Below are 20,243 nucleotides of genomic sequence, written 5' to 3' on the forward strand. Positions count from 1 at the left end.
GAGACTGGTAATGTTTCTGAATAGCGTCACTATATTTAATCGATTCTGAAGCTTCAGAGTCGACTCTCGAATCCGAAAATGTCTGGAGTCGAAATAATGTCTTTTTTTAATAATCAATCTTAGTTCTTTTTAATTCTTATTTTTTTATCGTTAAAACATGTGATTTCTCTTCATGATGCTTTATCGAAAACGAAATAAGAAAAAAAAAGAAATAAACAGATTTCTATTATTAATGCAAGCAAGATTTCTTGTAATCTAGCGCCATCTAGTGGAAATAACAACAAATAAAAGTCTTGCTTTTAACACGTTAGTGTGATTATTTATATATTACCTACTTATACGTGTGTGTGTGTGTGTGTGTGTGTGTGTGTGTGTGTGTGTGTGTGTGTGTGTGTGTGTGTGTGTGTGTGTGTGTGTGTGTGAATGTACAAATACACATTTTCTCGGAAAACTCTAAATTTCAACACGTTCTTAATTTTATAATTTGTCCAGCAATTTTTGTAACCTTTTATCTTTCATACCTTTAATGTGCATCACAAAAGTGTATAATTATACAGTATATACATTTTAAAATATAGTTTAGCAAAGTTAATAAAACACTTCACAATGTGTTTTGCTCTATAAAATGCTTTGGTGACATTTCTTACAACTAATGAGAAAAAGAAATGGTTAAAGAATTGTCTCTTAGGACCTCTGAAAGACCTTTTCTGAACCTCTTCAGGTGCCTCCAGCATTTCAAATCCTTTTTCAGAAGTTTTATAAAGTATAATAAAGTAAATGACTTGTGTAGACATTTAAAATGCGTTTAAATTAAGTTGTGTTTCATCTTTGTCTTGTGTGAATGCTGGAGTCTGCAAGCACTAAACAGACACAACAATGAACATAATACAATCAATAATATTTTATACTCCATATTTAATTCAGGGATCATTTTCCTTCATCCACCTTACATTAAAACATTAAAACTATACATACAAAAAAAAAAATATACATACAAAAAAAATACATTAAATATATACATACAAAAAAAATGAACAAGTTTTAAAACATTAATTCTTTAGTAATAATTTTCAAGAATCAAGGCAAAATGAAAAAAAAAATCAAAGTGAAAAACACAAAATAAAACCATCACTTCATTTTCATTATCATTAAAATACACATTCAAATTATATAATTTTAAATATGACTTTTAAACAAATTCTTATAAACAATCATTAAAGACAATCACACAGTCTATATCATAAACATCACCATGAGTGTAAACAGCATCTGTGTTATAGATGTACCTGTAATAACAGAATTATTTGCACCCTTATAACACAACAGGCAAATATGATCATATAACACAAATACAAATGTTCTCTACGTTTCAACATATTCATCGTTTGATCAGCAGTTTTTGGCTTAGACTTGGTTTCTGGACAGAATGTTTTGTCACTTTTGTACCTCTAATAATCATCATAAAAGCATATATTTATACAGTACCTGCATGTTTAACCTACATGTTGTCACTGGGTTTTTTTGACCCCACTGGAAGAATTTAATGTGTTTTAACTTGGGTTTTCTTCCACATATTTGCCTGAAATTTACCAGGATTGTTCCAAATTATGAACTTTGCAAGCAAAATTAATTTTGTCTATTTTCGTTGAACTATGTGTTCAGAACAGTATATACTACGCGTTTGTGATCCTCTTGGGTCATTTTGATTCGGCCACATTTAGTGGGGCAATGGGTCACACTTTTGCCCTTTTCAGGGCAATAAACATACAGTACATACAGACACAAAAATGCACACGTAAAATGTTCACTAACACAAGCACCCAAAACACACACTCACAACCCCCCCCCCCCCCACACACACACACACATGCACACACAAATTGGGCATTGCATTTCATTAGGCCTCCAGAAAAAAAAGCCAAACATTTGTAAATATTTCAAAATTTTGATCGATTGACACACACACACACACACACACACACACACACACACACACACACACACACACACACACACACACACATACACACACACAAGCATTGGGCATAGCAATTAATTATGCCTCCAGAAAAAACAAAATCTACTCATTTGTAAATATTTCACACTTGTCAGATGCATTTGTCCAGCTGGGGGCAAAATCTGATCTACCAAGAAGCTTCACACACTTATTTATACATTTAGTTGCATCAGTCAGCTTTGGCCTAGAGATATGCTGAGTAATGTTTGACATTCATCAGTCAGTCGTTATCCAAAATAATATTTAATAACTTCTGCTTATTTTACTCAAAACATGGCATAATTTTATAAGGTTTAACATGGTAAAATGGTTTCAAAACAATCCCCTGCTCTCGAAATATACCAGCCTGTAATTGTGCATCAACTATTGTGCCTCTATAGTGAAAATAATTAAAAATTTCTTTTTTTTTTTTTTACTAAAAAATGAGGCATTTTTGCATAATAATTAGGTTTATTATACCAAATATGAAAATTTTTTTTCAAAATATATGTTAATATGTTGGAAAGAAGTTAGAAGTTAAAAAAAAAAAAGCTATCATATATAGTTCATTTTTTATAAGCAGTCAAAACAGACAAGGTCAAGTTGACTCAGCACTCCTAATTTGTATAGGAGGACAACACAAGGGTTAAATATGGTTTAAAACAAAGGAAATAAAACACTTGTGGTGGCTCCAGCATTTCAAAACCTTTTTCAGAAGAAGTTGAATACAAGTAAATGTTAATTAAGTCATTGTTTAGACGTTTAAATACTGTTGTGTTTCCTCTTCATTTAATATGACTGTTCAAGTTAAAACAGGAGGTAATAAATAACTATTAATCAATGTGCAAGCAGCCACCTGAATGGTGAATTTAAGATACTCGATTGAATTCATATATTTGTAAATCTGACTCTAAAAGAGTCAGTGCCTCACCAGCCATGAGTCCCTTCCCAAATCACAGCTATATAGCTTGTACATTATAGAACAAAAATGACTCCAGTACCATGGTGTAACATGTAACAGTACATAAGATTGCATACAGTGTGAGATGAGAACAGGACAATAAACACACAGAATAAAAAGAACATACAGGACAACAATACGGTGATGTACAGGAAAGCTAAAGATCCTGCAGTCTTAGATAAAATCTGGTCTCTGCATTTTCTCATGTAATAAAAATTATCAGGTAATCTCATGTAATGTAAATGTTGATCCCTACAGAGATGAACAATCCTAGCAGTGCAAACCCTCCTGAAACTGGAGCGCTGTTGGTGGTTGTGAATTGTTGTTGCCCTGGAAAAAAAATATATTATTTGATTATATATTAAGACACTTTCAAAGCTGTAGACTGAGAAACTGTAGAACTTCAACAATAAGAGCCATTTTTGTGACGTTTGGATGTTAATACACTACCTGACATGGATGGAGACTGACTACAGTACATCAGTATAAAAACAGTACAAAGTGGGACTGAATTTACAAATAAACTCTACACTAAACTCTACACTAGAATGTTCACTCAGCTCACAGGAAATTAAAGCTTTAACTTTCAGTTCACAAGGTCTGTAAGTATCATTAGAATAAGAGATCTATTTACCTTCCGGATAAACAAAAACAAATCAGGTTATTACAGTTTAGCATTTAATGTGGCTGGTCAGACTTTACTACAGACATTTTAAGAACGACAGAATGTTCTGCTGATGACAGCAAGAGCACTTACTGATAACTTTCAGCTTTACTTCAGTCACTGATATTTCATTACAGCTGCACATGTAAGAGCCTGCATCAGTGTAGGCTACTGAACTGATCATCAGGGAGAAATCTCCTCTGCTTGTATCTCCTGGTAGTGTAAATCTTTTGTTAAAATTCTCTTGTTTTGAACACTTCCAGCTCTGAACAACGACAACATTGTCAGGAATGAAGTGGATCCACAAAACCACTGGACAATTTCCTGAGCAGTTACACGGGAGGGTCAGGGCTTCATTCACCATCGATTCTCTGACGATGAAGGCTTGGCACTGCGGCATCAGCAGGTAAACTTACAGATCAGAGAATAAATCAGAAAAGATATTTTGAATATGTGACACACCATAAATCCATCATTTAAAGCTGTTTCTTTTGGAAAACAATCCTCATTCAGTACATTGTTCAGGTCGTCTAAGCCTGGTTGATTCGTTGCAGATCTGAGCACGATTGCTGTGTTCATATATGTTTAAATAAACCGAACCAAGACACAAAACTCAACAGGCTCCAGAAACACACAGTCCAGACTTTTGAGAATGTTAAAGAAAGATCTCACACAAGTCATTAGAACTTTCTCTGAAAGAAACACATACACACTGCTGCTTAGGTGATACTTTGAACTTTATTCCTTCGGTCCCTTGTGTAATGAATATAAACCTGAAACTAAAATATATTTCAGTAAACAGAGCAGTTCTACTGTGGACGTGGACTATTGGATTAGACTTTAGATGTAGATGTGAACATAAAGACATTACAGTGTGAGTACTGGACCAACATGACTTAAGAATTTTTTAAATGATATGTAACTTTAAATTATTTTAAGATAAAACTTTTTTTTAACTACTTACCTTTTTCTTTCTTTTATTTATTTCATACAGGAAAATAATACAACACCACACACATACAACTCTAAACTGAGCAGGAGCAGGTCTTATAGTCACTTAGACAGAAGCTTAAATGTCTTTAATAGGTTTAATTAGAACCAAGACAGAATACCATCCAATCCAGCATGTCTCTACTCTTGTCTTATATTCTTATAGTCAAGAAATGTTTGAATCTGTCATCAGTGTTTAATACAGAACTATAAACAGTATCACTTACCCATCACAGTGATGCAAGAAATTAAAAGCCACTTCATGGTGTTTCAGAAAGTCCTATAAGAGTTACCTACAAGAGCAGCATAATGTAAAGAAAAGGAAACTTTATAGCTGATACACACACACACACACACACACACACACACACACACACACACACACACACACACACACACACACACCTTATAGCTGATCTATGAGTTAACTGAGTCTTAAAAGCCTTAAATAAAGATTAAATAATCATCACACATAAAGATATATTATCTGACACCACATTGACTTTACAGCTGTAAAGTGACTGTGTGTTTGTTTATATTTAAGTGTTACTACAATTTAACAACACAAACAGAAAAATATAAAAAAAAAAAAACAACTTACAGATTCACAATGAAAGTTTCAAAACGTTTCTCAAACTCGTTTTGTGTGCCACACGAAGTAGATACCTTTAGATTACAGGTTCATATGTGACTTCTGTACTCTTGGTAGCGCTTTTTAAACGAAGTGAGACAACACACACACACCTCCCCACCCCCCACCCCTTTAACCCCGCATGCAGATAGCAATCAGATAACAAGAAACACGTCTGACATGTGAGTGTGTGGTTAGTGTGGGACTTCCTTTTATGGCTGTGTGAATCTAATCTTATCTAATCTATATTAATTTGTGTATTCTAGTGGAAATAGTCTACAAAGAATAATTTTAACAAATAAAAAGCCCTGCACATTAGTGTGATTAAAATATTCATTAAATTTTTTTTAAATTTAATATAAATAACATCACCAGGAGAGTACAGAATTATTTTAACCCTTAAAGAACAAAAGCAAATATGATCCTATAACACAAATACTAATGTTCTCTACATTTCAACATAATCTGAATTTGTTTACTAAGTTTTGGCCTAGACTTAGGACACAATTTATCATCACTACACTGGAACTCTTCTTCAAAGTGCATCACACAAGTGTATGGTTATGCAGTATATACATTTTAAAGTAAAAAATAATAAAAGACTCCACAATATGAGATTTTATAGAACAGAGATTCTCTGGTGACATTTCTTACAACTAATATGTTGTGAGCCAGCGGCATGCAAGAGATGTTATCAGACACCGGCATGTACTGGATGGAGTTACAGGACTCTACATACCTGATACCTGATTTTTTTAAATAATGGTTCTCAGCAAATAAATAATAATAAATATCAAGGTACACCACAACCAATTATTAACTTATCCGTAAATAGACAGACGGACATAGATAATACAAAGAGAAGGAGAAATAGGGAAAGAAAAGCTAAACGTAAGGGGAACAAACAAAGAAAGATTGATGTAAAAAGCCAAAAGGTTGAAGAATTGGTTGAAGAGTTGAAAGATTTGAATATGAGTGTTTAAAAGAAGACACCGAGGGATCAGACGCTGTACTTAAACAGCTGGAAGAGGATTCCAAAAGAAAAAAAGACTATAATGCATTATGTGTTAATATGTTTTATTTTCAGAATGTTCAAGAAAAATTCTGAAATGCTTTTCTTTTACTTATAATCATGTATCCTCATGTAATAGAGTTGATTAGATTAATCTTGTGTATTTTAATTTAAACTTTCTAGTAGTAAACATTTATAAAGCCTACTGTGTATTACTGAGAGTATCTGGCCACACGTGGTTCAAGGCCTGCTGTTAAAAGTGAAAAAGTGTTTTAAAGCCTGCTGTCAAGTTCCTGTTAACTTCATTTCTATATCACAGCCTGAGAAGTAGCAGGAAGTATGACCATATATAGACCGTGATGTTAGAAAAGAAAAGACATTAGCAGCGCACACAGAGTCGGCTGGTGAGATATGTTTGGGAAACCGAGAGGTATTTATGAAATAAGATGGTAGCAGTCTAAAAGGCACAAAGCCAACCAAACCTGACAGCCAAATCTATCTGGCCACAGTAAAAAAGTATAAAAGCCTGCCTTGAATCACATTGAATTGCCCCTTTTCCACCGAGGCAGTTCGAGTGCTGGTTCGGAGCCAGAGCCTAATTTAGAACCAGTTCTTTCTGTTTCGACCGTCAAAGCACCGGCTCCGAACCAGGAAAAGTGGTCCGAGGAAAAGTGGTCCGAGGATCCGAGGATTGTCCCCCCCCCCCCCCAAAAAAAAATGATTTAAAAAATATCGCACTCTCTATTGTGTAAAATATATGTATGTATACCTAAATAATTGTGTAAGTAGAAAAAAAACCAAACGCAAAAATGCATTTAGAAACAGTTGAGTCCCCCTCCCCTTCCTCACAATGGTTTGACCCACTGCCTGTTTTCCCAGGTCATTTCACCTACTCTGTACACAGGAGTCAGGTGTGTGGCTGCGGCTCAGTTAACTCCATTAAGTCGGGGATTTTATGCACTTTAAATAAAGTGATTCTCTTTAATGTAGTTGATGCAGACTCATTCATAATTTAGTTGCGCCAAAATGCTGATTACGGATGTAATTTTCCATGAATCTGCTATATTAGCGATTACAATATTACTTAGTTAACGTTAGCTTGTTTACTTGCTTGTTGTATAGTGCACTGTAACTAACACGCCAAAGCCGTTTCCCATGCATTGTTTTATTTAGGACGACTTGGCATAATGTTAACTTAACATTAATGGCCACAATTAGCATATTGTTTAGCTGTTTAGCATATTTACTAAATGAGCACCGTGCTGCGTCCGAACTGACCTCACTGTATTTTTTTGTATAATCAATTTCTATGGTTATTAAGTGTCTTGATTAATTTTAAAGAAAATTTAAAACCATTTTTAATTCCTTGTTTTTATTGTTGTGATTATTTTTATGTTTTACTTTCTTTGAATAAAAACTTTGAAAATACCCATAATGACGCGTCTCCATGCTACAATAATAATCTTTATAAGTACAATTAGAGTATTATTTGTGTCCCCCTTCAAAAATTGCTCATGAGAAATTTTATATTTATTGTCCCCCCCTACTGTTAAATGAAATTTACGCCCATGTACACCAGTCACATGGGGAAAAAGCCGCACGATGATAGGATGATAGGCTGGAAACAGCGCTCAATGACAAGGAATAATACTAAAACTAACGAGTCTGTTTTAAAAATATAAGAAGTAAAAAGTACAGATATTTGTGTAAAAATGTACTGAGTAAAAGTAAAAAGTTGTCCGAAAAATAAATAGTGGAGTAAAGTACTGATACTTGCTACGGCAGCACATATACTAAAAAAATTGGAACGATACAGAGAAGATTAGCATGGCCCCTGCGCAAGGATGCCACGCAAGTCGTGGCCTAATGGGGGCGGTCGTGGCCTAATGGGGGCGGTCGTGGCCTAATGGTTAGAGAGTCTGACTCCTAACCCGAAGGTTGTGGGTTCGAGTCTCGGGCCGGCCACGATTGAGGTGCCCTTGAGCAAGGCACCGAATCCACCCCCGCCCCCCCCAACTGCTCCCCGGGCGCCGCAGCATAAATGGCTGCCCACTGCCCACTGTGTGTGTTCACTGTGTGTGTGTGCACTTTGGATGGGTTAAATGCAGAGAACGAATTCTGAGTATGGGTCACCATACTTAGCCGTATGTCACTTCACATACCAGAAAAATGTACTTAAGTACAGTAACGAAGTATTTTTACTCCGTTACTTCCCACCTCTGGTGGTTGGAGATGTCACTCTTGTCTTTCTTCAAAACTTGAGAACCCTGAAAACAGGTCCAGGTGCAAATGCAAAAAAGGTGCAGGTACAATGGATACCAGCTCAACTCAATCTTACAAATTAAATCTCGAGACCAGACTTGAGTCATCCAGCACTGTCAGCGACGCAGGGATAAAAACAGACCCAAATGCAGGACAGCGTAAAATATACAGGTTTAAAAAAAAAAAACATGAAACAAGGACACAGCCTCGGACACACGACAAATGATAGCAGCTCAAGTCAACTCGGCACAGTTACAAAGACAAGACAATTAGACATGACGAACAGGTGTGCAGAATCGGGGAGGAAGAGACAAGGGCGGGGCAGACACGTGAACATAGAACAACAAAAGCACGTGGCCAAAGTCCGGGCTGAGTCCTGACGAGCACTTTTGTGACCACATACTGTAATAACATTGTCCCTGATCCAGGCTGCTCACAATGAGAAACCCTGGAGTTGACTCCGAATCTGAATATAGTGATTATGAATCAGTTGAGTCGATTCTGCACAACAATTCATGAAAAGACAGGAAACAGTGCAATATTAATTAGATTGAATACATTTCTAACTGTTATGTTCTCGCTGTTATGGATGACCAAATCATCTTATCGCCGTTTTTCGTGTAAATAATGAGCTCAACTTCTCGAGACTGGTAATATTTCTGAATAGCGTCACTATATTTAATCGATTCTGAAGCTTCAGAGTCGACTCTCGAATCCGAAAATGTCTGGAGTCGAAATAATGTCTTTTTTTAATAATCAATCTTAGTTCTTTTTAATTCTTTTTTTTATCGTTAGAACATGTGATTTCTCTTCATGATGCTTTATCGAAAACGAAATAAAAAAAAAAAAATGAAATAAACAGATTTCTATTATTAATGCAAGCAAGATTTTTTGTAATCTATCGCCATCTAGTGGAAATAACAACAAATTAAAGTCTTGCTTTTAACACGGTAGTGTGATTATTTATATATTACCTACTTATACGTGTGTGTGTGTGTGTGTGTGTGTGTGTGTGTGTGTGTGTGTGTGTGTGTGTGTGTGTGTGTGTGTGTGTGTGTGTGTGTGAGAGAGAGACAGAATGTACAAATACACATTTTCTCGGAAAACTCTAAATTTCAACACGTTCTTAATTTCATAATTTGTCCAGCAATTTTTGGAACCTTTTATCTTTCGTACCTTTAATATGCATCACAAAAGTGTATAATTATACAGTATATACATTTTAAAATATAGTTTAGCAAAGTTAATAAAACACTTCACAATGTGTTTTGCTCTATAAAATGCTTTGGTGACATTTCTTACAACTAATGAGAAAAAGAAATGGTTAAAGAATTGTCTCTTAGGACCTCTGAAAGACCTTTTCTGAACCTCTTCAGGTGGCTCCAGCATTTCAAATCCTTTTTCAGAAATTTTATGAAGTATAATAAAGTAAATGTTAATTAAGGACTTGTGTAGACATTTAAAATGCGTTTAAATTAAGTTGTGTTTCATCTTTGTCTTGTGTGAATGCTGGAGTCTGCAAGCACTAAACAGACACAACAATGAACATAATACAATGAATAATATTTTATACTCCATATTTAATTTAGGGATCATTTTCCTTCATCCACCTTACATTAAAACATTAAAACAAAAAATATACATACAAAAAAAAATGAACAAGTTTTAAAACATTAATTCTTTTGTAATAATTTTCAAGAATCAAGGCAATATGAAAAACAAAATCAAAGTGAAAAACACAAAATAAAACCATCACTTAATTTTCATTATCATTAAAATACACATTCAAATTATATAAATTTAAATAATATGACTTTTAAACAAATTCTTATAAACAATCATTAAAGACAATCACACAGTCTATATCATAAACATCACCATGAGTGTAAACAGCATCTGTGTTATAGATGTAATAACATAATTATTTGCACCCTTATAACACAAAAGGCAAATATGATCATATAACACAAATACAAATGTTCTCTACGTTTCAACATATTCATCGTTTGATCAGCAGTTTTTGGCTTAGACTTGGTTTCTGGACAGAACGTTTTGTCACTTTTGTACCTCTAATAATCATCATAAAAGCATATATTTATACAGGACCTGCATGTTTAACCTACATGTTGTCACTGGGTTTTTTTGACCCCGCTGGAAGAATTTAATGTGTTATAACTTTGGTTTTCTTCCACATATTTGCCTGAAATTTACCAGGATTGTTCCAAATTATGAACTTTGCAAGCAAAATTAATTTTGTCTATTTTCGTTGAACTATGTGTTCAGAACAGTATATACTACGCGTTCGTGATCCTCTTGGGTCATTTTGATTCGGCCACATTTAGTGCGGCAATAGGTCACACTTTTGCCCTTTTCAGTGCAATGAACATACAGTACATACAGACACAAAAATGCACACGTAAAATGTTCACTAACACAAGCACCCAAAACACACACTCACAAACCCCCCCCCACACAAACACACACATGCACACACAAATTGGGCATTGCATTTCATTAGGCCTCCAGAAAAAAAAGCCAAACATTTGTAAATATTTCAAAATTTTCATCGATTGACACACACACACACACACACACACACACACACACACACACACACACACACACACACACACACACACACACACACACACACACACACACACACACACACACATACACACATACACACAAGCATTGGGCATAGCAGTTCATTATGCCTCCAGAAAAAACAAAATCTACTCATTTGTAAATATTTCACACTTGTCAGATGCATTTGTCCAGCTGGGGGCAAAATCTGATCTACCAAGAAGCTTCACACACTTATTTATACATTTAGTTGCATCAGTCAGCTTTGGCCTAGAGATATGCTGAGTAATGTTTGACATTCATCAGTCAGTCGTTATCCAAAATAATATTTAATAACTTCTGCTTATTTTACTCAAAACATGGCATAATTTTATAAGGTTTAACATGGTAAAATGGTTTCAAAACAATCCCCTGCTCTTGAAATATACCAGCCTGTAGTTGTGCATCAACTATTGTGCCTCTATAGTGAAAATAATTAAAAATTTCTTTTTTTTTTTTTTTACTAAAAAATGAGGCATTTTTGCATAATAATTAGGTTTATTATACCAAATATGACAATTTTTTTTTTCAAAATATATGTTAATATGTTGGAAAGAAGTTAGAAGTTAAAAAAAAAAGCTATCATATATAGTTCGTTTTTTATAAGCGGTCAAAACAGACAAGGTCAAGTCTGCTGACAAACTCAGCGCGCCTAATTTGTATAGGAGGACAACACAAGAGTTAAATATGGTTTAAAACAAAGGAAATAAAACACTTGTGGTGGCTCCAGCATTTCAAAATCTTTTTCAGAAGAAGTTGAATACAAGTAAATGTTAATTAAGTCATTGTTTAGACGTTTAAATACTGTTGTGTTTCCTCTTCATTTAATATGACTGTTCAAGTTAAAACAGTAGGTAATAAATAACTATTAATCAATGTGCAAGCAGCCACCTGAATGGTGAATTTAAGATACTCGATTGAATTCATATATTTGTAAATCTGACTCTAAAAGAGTCAGTGCCTCACCAGCCATGAGTCCCTTCACAAATCACAGCTATATAGCTTGTACATTATAGAACAAAAATGACTCCAGTACCATGGTGTAACATGTAACAGTACATAAGATTGCATACAGTGTGAGATGAGAACAGGACAATAAACACACAGAATAAAAGGAACATACAGGACAACAATACGGTGATGTACAGGAAAGCTAAAGATCCTGCAGTCTTAGATAAAATCTGGTCTCTGCATTTTCTCATGTAATAAAAATGATCAGGTAATCTCATGTAATGTAAATGTTGATCACTACAGAGATGAACAATCCTAGCAGTGCAAACCCTCCTGAAACTGGAGCGCTGTTGGTGGTTGTGAATTGTTGTTGCCCTGGAAAAAAAATATATTATTTGATTATATATTAAGACACTTTCAAAGCTGTAGACTGAGAAACTGTAGAACTTCAACAATAAGAGCCATTTTTGTGACGTTTGGATGTTAATACACTACCTGACATGGATGGAGACTGACTACAGTACATCAGTATAAAAACAGTACAAAGTGGGACTGAATTTACAAATAAACTCTACACTAAACTCTACACTAGAATGTTCACTCAGCTCACAGGAAATTAAAGCTTTAACTTTCAGTTCACAAGGTCTGTAAGTATCATTAGAATAAGAGATCTATTTACCTTCCGGATAAACAAAAACAAATCATGTTATTACAGTTTAGCATTTAATGTGGCTGGTCAGACTTTACTACAGACATTTTAAGAACGACAGAATGTTCTGCTGATGACAGCAAGAGCACTTACTGATAACTTTCAGCTTTACTTCTGTCACTGATTTTTCATTACATCTGCACATGTAAGAGCCTGCATCAGTGTAGGCTACTGAACTGATCATCAGGGAGAAATCTCCTCTGCTTGTATCTCCTGGTAGTGTAAATCTTTCTTTAAAATTCTCTTGTTTTGAACACTTCCAGCTCTGAACAACGACAACTTTGTCAGGAATGAAATGGATCCACAAAACCACTGGACAGTTTCCTGAGCAGTTACACGGGAGGGTCAGGGCTTCATTCACCATCGATTCTCTGACGATGAAGGCTTGGCACTGTGGCATCAGCAGGTAAACTAACAGATCAGAGAATAAACCAAAAAAGATATTTTGAATATGTGACACACCATAAATCCATCATTTAAAGCTGTTTCTTTTGGAAAACAATCCTCATTCAGTACATTGTTCAGGTCGTCTAAGCCTGGTTGATTCGTTGCAGATCTGAGCACGATTGCTGTGTTCATATATGTTTAAATAAACCGAACCAAGACACAAAACTCAACAGGCTCCAGAAACACACAGTCCAGACTTTTGAGAATGTTAAAGAAAGATCTCACACAAGTCATTAGAACTTTCTCTGAAAGAAACACATACACACTGCTGCTTAGGTGATACTTTGAACTTTATTCCATCGGTCGATTGTGTAATGAATATAAACCTGAAACTAAAATATATTTCAGTAAACAGAGCAGTTCTACTGTGGACGTGGACTATTGGAGTAGACCTTAGATTTAGGTGTGAACATAAAGACATTACAGTGTGATTACTGGACCAACATGACTTATGTATTTTTTAAATAATATATAATTTTAAATTATTTTATGATAACACTTTTTTAATACTTACCTTTTTATTTATTTTACTTATTTCATACAGCCAAATAATACAACACCACACACGTACACCTCTAAATTGAGCAGGTCTTGTAGTCACTTAGACAGAATGTCTTTAATAGGTTTAATGAGAACCCCGACAGAATCCCATCCAATCCAGCATGTCTCTACTCTTGTCTTATATTCTTAATCTCTCTTGTCCAAAACGCCACCATACAATATTCTGGATCCCACTAGAGGTTCCATGGTAAAACACAACTAGGGTAAACACAACATCATGTGAAGAAATGTTTAATCTGTCATCAGTGTTTAATACAGAACTATAAACAGTAACACTTACCCATCACAATGATGCCAGGAATTAAAAGCCACTTCATGGTGTTTCAGAAAGTCCTATAAGAGTTACCTACAAGAGCAGCATTATGTAAAGAAAAGGAGACTTTACAGCTCGCTCTCTCTCTCTCTCTCTCTCTCTCTCTCTCTCTCTCTCTCTCTCTCTCTCTCTCTCTCTCTCTCTCTCACACACACACACACACACACACACACTCTCTCTCAGCGGGTGAACCACACCCAAGTTCACTGAATGTTTACTAAGTCATATTCTGAAAGAGCGCGTGGGCGTGTGTGTGTGCGTGTGCGCGCTGAAAAAGGAAATGGCTCAAAAATAATTTTATTCCTAAGTTTTGTATTTGCCCATGCCGTTTCCCATGCATTGTTTGTCAAAAAGTGTACGGTCAAATATTCTTGTTTGCCGTAAGACCGACCTTTTTTTTTTTAACTTTTCAAACAACTAATACAAAAGCAATAAAATAATATTAACGGGTTCGGGCACCATAATACATCAAAATTGCATTAAAACAGTTCGACACCGCTTTAACTTAAAGTTTTAAAACATTAATTCTTTAGTAATAATTTTCAAGAATCAAGGAAAAATGAAAAAAAAATCAAAGTGAAAAACACAAAATAAAACCATCACTTAATTTTCATTATCATTAAAATACACATTCAAATTATTTAAATTTAAATATGACTTTTAAACAAATTCTTATAAACAATCATTTAAGGACAATCACACAATGTTCTCTACGTTTCAACATATTCATCGTTTGATCAGCAGTTTTTGGCTTAGACTTGGTTTCTGGACAGAACGTTTGTCACTTTTGTACCTCTAATAATCATCATAAAAGCATATATTTATACAGGACCTGCATGTTTAACCTACATGTTGTCACTGGGTTTTTTTGACCCCGCTGGAAGAATTTAATGTGTTTTAACTTGGGTTTTCTTCCACATATTTGCCTGAAATTTACCAGGACTGTTCCAAATTATGAACTTTGCAAGCAAAATTAATTTTGTCTATTTTCGTTGAACTATGTGTTCAGAACAGTATATACTACGCGTTCGTGATCCTCTTGGGTCATTTTGATTCGGCCACATTTAGTGGAGCAATAGGTCACACTTTTGCCCTTTTCAGTGCAATGGACATACAGTACATACAGACACAAAAATGCACACGTAAAATGTTCACTAATACACGCACCCAATACACACACTCACAACCCCCCCCCCCCCCCCAAACACACACACATGCACACACAAATTGGGCATTGCATTTCATTAGGCCTCCAGAAAAATAAAAAAGACAAACATTTGTAAATATTTCACAATTTTGATATGCCTTCGCCTGGCAGAGAGCAAAATATGATCTACCGAAATGATGCTCTACACACAGACAGACACACACACACACACACACACACACACACACACACACACACACACACACACACACACACACACACACACACACACACACACACACACAAGCATTGGGCATTGCAATTCATTATGCCTCCAGAAAAAACAAAAGCTACTCATTTGTAAGTATTTCACACTTGTTCGATGCATTTGTCCAGCTGGGGGCAAAATCTGATCTACCAAGAAGCTTCTCACACACACACACACACACACACACACACACACACACACACACACACACACACACACACACACACACACACACACACACACACTGTTCAAAGCATTAGACATTGAATTTCAGTTGGCCTCTAGACAAAACAAAGGTTACGTATTTTTAAACACTTCACACACACGCACGCATGCACACACACACATTCATATTTCTATAAAGAAGTTCAAAAATAAAATCCATGTGTTTTGTAAATCATATTTGTTTCCCCTCTCTTATTTATACATTTAGTTGCATCAGTCAGCTTTGGCCTAGAGATATGCTGAGTAATGTTTGACATTCATCAGTCAGTCGTTATCCAAAATAATATTTAATAATTTCTGCTTATTTTACTCAAAACATGGCATAATTTTATAAGGTTTAACATGGTAAAATGGTTTCAAAACAATCCCCTGCTCTCGAAATATACCAGCCTGTAGTTGTGCATCAACTATTGTGCCTCTATAGTGAAAATAATTAAAAATTTCTTTATTTTTTTTACTAAAAAATGAGGCATTTTTTAATAATGAGGTTTATTATACCAAATATGACAATTTTTTTTTTTCAAAATATATGTTAATATGTTGGAAACAAGTTAAAAGTAAAAAAAAAAAAAAAAAAAGCTATCATATATAGTTCATTTTTTATAAGCAGTCAAAACAGACAAGGTCAAGTTGACTCAGCACTCCTAATTTGTATAGGAGGACAACACAAGGGTTAAATATGGTTTAAAACAAAGGAAATAAAACACTTGTGGTGGCTCCAGCATTTCAAAATCTTTTTCAGAAGAACTTGAATACAAGTAAATGTTAATTAAGTCATTGTGTAGACGTTTAAATACTGTTGTGTTTCCTCTTCATTTAATATGACTGTTCAGGTTAAAACAGGAGACATTAAATAACTATTAATCAATGTGCAAGCAGCCACCTGAATGGTGAATTTAAGATACTCAGTTGAATTCATATATTTGTAAATCTGACTTTAAAAGAGTCAGTGCCTCACCAGCCATGAGTCCCTTCACAAATCACAGCTATATAGCTTGTACATTATAGAACAAAAATGACTCCAGTACCATGGTGTAACATGTAACAGTACATAAGATTGCATACAGTGTGAGATGAGAACAGGACAATAAACACACAGAATAAAAAGAACATACAGGACAACAATACGGTGATGTACAGGAAAGCTAAAGATCCTGCAGTCTTAGATAAAATCTGGTCTCTGCATTATATTACACTTTGCATTCTCTGCAAAGTGGGACTGAATTTACAAATAAACTCTACACTAGAATGTTCACTCAGCTCACAGGAAATTAAAGCTTTAACTTTCAGTTCACAAGGTCTGTAAGTATCATTAGAATAAGAGATCTATTTACCTTCTACCTTCAGTAACACAGCTCGTGGTTCTCCGCCCTGAGATTCATCGTGGATGAGACACTGATATAATCCTGTATCAGACAGGTGAACTGGACTGATGTAAAGAGAGAGATCACCGTCTAGAAAGCCTTCTACTGACATCGTGAATCTGTTTTGTTTAGTCATCCATCTGTTTGCAGGAGTGTACAGCAGAACCTCGTGTCCATCTTTCTTCCACTTTACATCTTTAACGGCTTGTCGAGTGTCTCCGTAACACGGGAGAGTGACGTTCTTCCCCTCGAAAGCCTTTACAACTGTCGGAACTTCCGGATAAACAAAAACAAATCATGTTATTACAGTTTAGCATTTAATGTGGCTGGTCAGACTTTACTACAGACATGTTAAGAATGACAGAATGTTCTGCTCATGACAGCAAGAGCACTTACTGATAACTTTCAGCTTTACTTCTGCCACTGATATTTCATTACAGCTGCACATGTAAGAGCCTGCATCATTGTAGGCTACTGAACTGATCATCAGGGAGAAATCTCCTCTGCTTGTATCTCCTGGTAGTGTAAATCTTTCGTTAAAATTCTCTTGTTTTGAACAAATCTGCTGAACAACGACAACGTTGTCAGGAATGAAGCGGATCCACCGAACCACTGGACAGTTTCCTGAGCAGTTACACGGGAGGGTCAGGGCTTCATTCACCATCGATTCTCTGACGATGAAGGCTTGGCACTGCGGCATCAGCAGGTAAACTAACAGATCAGAGAATAAATCAGAAAAGATATTTTGAATATGTGACACACCATAAATCCATCATTTAAAGCTGTTTCTTTTGGAAAACAATCCTCGTTCAGTACATTGTTCAGGTCGTCTAAGCCTGGTTGATTCGTTGCAGATCTGAGCAAGACAGAGCAAGACTGCTCTGTTTACTGAAATATATTTTAGTTTCAGGAAACAGAGCAGTTCTACTGTGGACGTGGACTATTGGATTAGACTTAGATGTGAACATAAAGACATTACAGTGTGATTACTGGACCAACATGACTTAAGGATTTTTTAAATGATATGTAACTTTAAATTATTTTAAGATAACACTTTTTTTTAACTACTTACCTTTTTCTTTTTTTTATTTATTTCATACAGGCAATTAATACAACACCACACACATACAACTCTAAACTGAGCAGGAGCAGGTCTTATAGTCACTTAGACAGAAGCTTAAATGTCTTTAATAGGTTTAATGAGAACCCCGACAGAACCCCATCCAATCCAGCATGTCTCTACTCTTGTCTTATATTCTTATAGTCAAGAAATGTTTGAATCTGTCATCAGTATTTAATGCAGAACTATAAACAGTAACACTTACCCATCACAGTGATGCAAGAAATTAAAAGCCACTTCATGGTGTTTCAGAAAGTCCTATAAGAGTTACCTACAAGAGCAGCATGATGTAAAGAAAAGGAAACTTTATAGCGCTCTCTCTCTCTCTCTCTCTCTCTCTCTCTCTCTCTCTCTCTCTCTCTCTCTCTCTCTCTCTCACACACACACACACACACACACACACACACACACACACACACACACACACACACACACACACACACACGCACACACACCTTATAGCTGATCTATAAGTTAACTGAGTGCATCTTAAAAGCCTTAAATAAAGATTAAATAATCATCACACATAAAGATATATTATCTGACACCACATTGACTTTACAGCTGTAAAGTTACTGTGTGTCTGTTTATACTTAAGTGTTACTACAATTTAACAACACAAACAGAAAAAGATAAAAAAAAAAAAACTTACAGATTCACAATGAACGTTTCAAAACGTTTCTCAAACTCTTTTTGTGTGCAGCACCAAGCAGGTTTACCTTCAGATTATAGGTTCATATGAGACCTCTGTACTCTTGGTAGCGCTTTTTAAACGAACTGACAACAGCTTCCCCTTTTTTTTCCAATCAGCTATGGCAAGTGTCACGTTTGCGATAAGTGTGTGGGGGTTAGTGTGAAAACCACATCGCCAAATGCATCAAAATGCATCACACAAGTGTATGGTTATGCAGTGTATACATTTTAAAGTATAAAATAATTAAAAAAACTCCACAATATGAGATTTTATAGAACAGAGATTCTCTGGTGACATTTCTTACAACTAATATGTTGTGAGCCAGCGGCATGCAAGAGATGTTACCAGACACCGTCATGTACTGGATGGAGTTACAGGACTCTACATACCTGATACCTGATTTTTTTTAATACTGGTTCTCAGCAAATAAATAATAATAAATATCAAGGTACACCACGACCGATTATTATCTTATCCGTCAATAGACAGACGGACATAGATAATACAAAGAGAAGGAGAAATAGGGAAAGAAAAGCTAAACGTAAGGGGAACAAACAAAGAAAGATTGATGTAAAAAGCCAAAAGGTTGAAGAATTGGTTGAAGAGTTGAAAGATTTGAATATGAGTGTTTAAAAGAAGACACCGAGGGATCAGACGCTGTACCTAGACAGCTGGAAGAGGATTCCAAAAGAAAAAAGAAGACTATAATGCATTATGTGTTATTATGTTTTTTTTTCAGAATCTTCAAGAAAAATTCCATAGTTCCTCTTAATTTAACAGCAGGTAGTCAAATAGTCAAGTTCCTCTTAACTTCACAGCAGGCTTTAAAACACTGTGTGTTTTAAAGCCTGCTGTCAAGTTCCTGTTAACTTCATTTTCAACTTCAATTAGCCAGAGCCTAATTTAGAACCAGTTCTTTCTGTTTCGACCGCCAAAGCACCGGCTCCAAACCAGGAAAAGTGGTTCTTAAGTAGCACCAAAACGTTGCTGGTCTAGACTTAAGAACCGCTTGCGTCAGGAGCTGGGGGCGGGGCTACTGTTAGCACATTTGATAATGTACCTTAAGTTTACTAATGTTTAATACACTTTTACTTTACCGCGATATGATACATTATCAGCACACATGATAGTAGGTAGCTACATGCTAAGGCTAACTTTTTTTCTGTGTTAATGATAAAATAACGTTATGTACTTTATCGATTACAACCTCCGTTTATACAGATTACACGGAGCCGCACGTACACGTTTTATTCGCCGCGTTTGGATGCCGATGTAGGTTCGCAAAGCCATGAGCATTAACAGT

The 20,243-nt window shown here is 35.4% G+C and overlaps 2 protein-coding genes and 1 pseudogene across 3 annotated transcripts in view; 1 reads left to right on the forward strand and 2 right to left on the reverse strand.

The window, feature by feature from the left end:
* Positions 1–5,333, reverse strand: part of LOC125145319 (CD226 antigen-like) — a 19,270-nt gene extending 13,937 nt beyond the window's left edge. Inside the window, exons 1-4 of one of the 2 annotated variants that reach the window (XM_047817267.1) lie at positions 5,213–5,333; positions 4,839–4,904; positions 3,715–4,032; positions 2,568–3,287 (exon numbers count right to left, since the gene is read on the reverse strand). In XM_047817267.1, coding sequence (XP_047673223.1) covers positions 3,187–3,287; positions 3,715–4,032; positions 4,839–4,875 — 456 coding nt within the window. In that variant the 5' untranslated portion in view covers positions 4,876–4,904; positions 5,213–5,333 and the 3' untranslated portion in view covers positions 2,568–3,186. Of the gene's footprint in view, positions 1–2,567; positions 3,288–3,714; positions 4,033–4,838; positions 4,905–5,212 lie in introns of those variants that run through there. The other variant, XM_047817265.1, reaches the window with a different exon arrangement.
* A 2,694-nt stretch (positions 5,334–8,027) lies between these two features.
* LOC125145385 lies at positions 8,028–8,109 on the forward strand (annotated as a pseudogene).
* A 3,516-nt stretch (positions 8,110–11,625) lies between these two features.
* The window catches only part of LOC113655039 (neural cell adhesion molecule 1-like), a 33,614-nt gene continuing 24,996 nt past the window's right edge, over positions 11,626–20,243 (reverse strand). The window contains exons 6-7 of the mRNA XM_047817261.1: positions 17,097–17,399; positions 11,626–12,467 (exon numbers count right to left, since the gene is read on the reverse strand). Coding sequence (XP_047673217.1) covers positions 12,367–12,467; positions 17,097–17,399 — 404 coding nt within the window. The 3' untranslated portion in view covers positions 11,626–12,366. The remainder of the gene's footprint in view (positions 12,468–17,096; positions 17,400–20,243) is intronic.

The sequence above is a fragment of the Tachysurus fulvidraco genome, chromosome 8, assembly GCF_022655615.1.
Source record: "Tachysurus fulvidraco isolate hzauxx_2018 chromosome 8, HZAU_PFXX_2.0, whole genome shotgun sequence".
Lineage (NCBI taxonomy): Eukaryota > Metazoa > Chordata > Actinopteri > Siluriformes > Bagridae > Tachysurus > Tachysurus fulvidraco.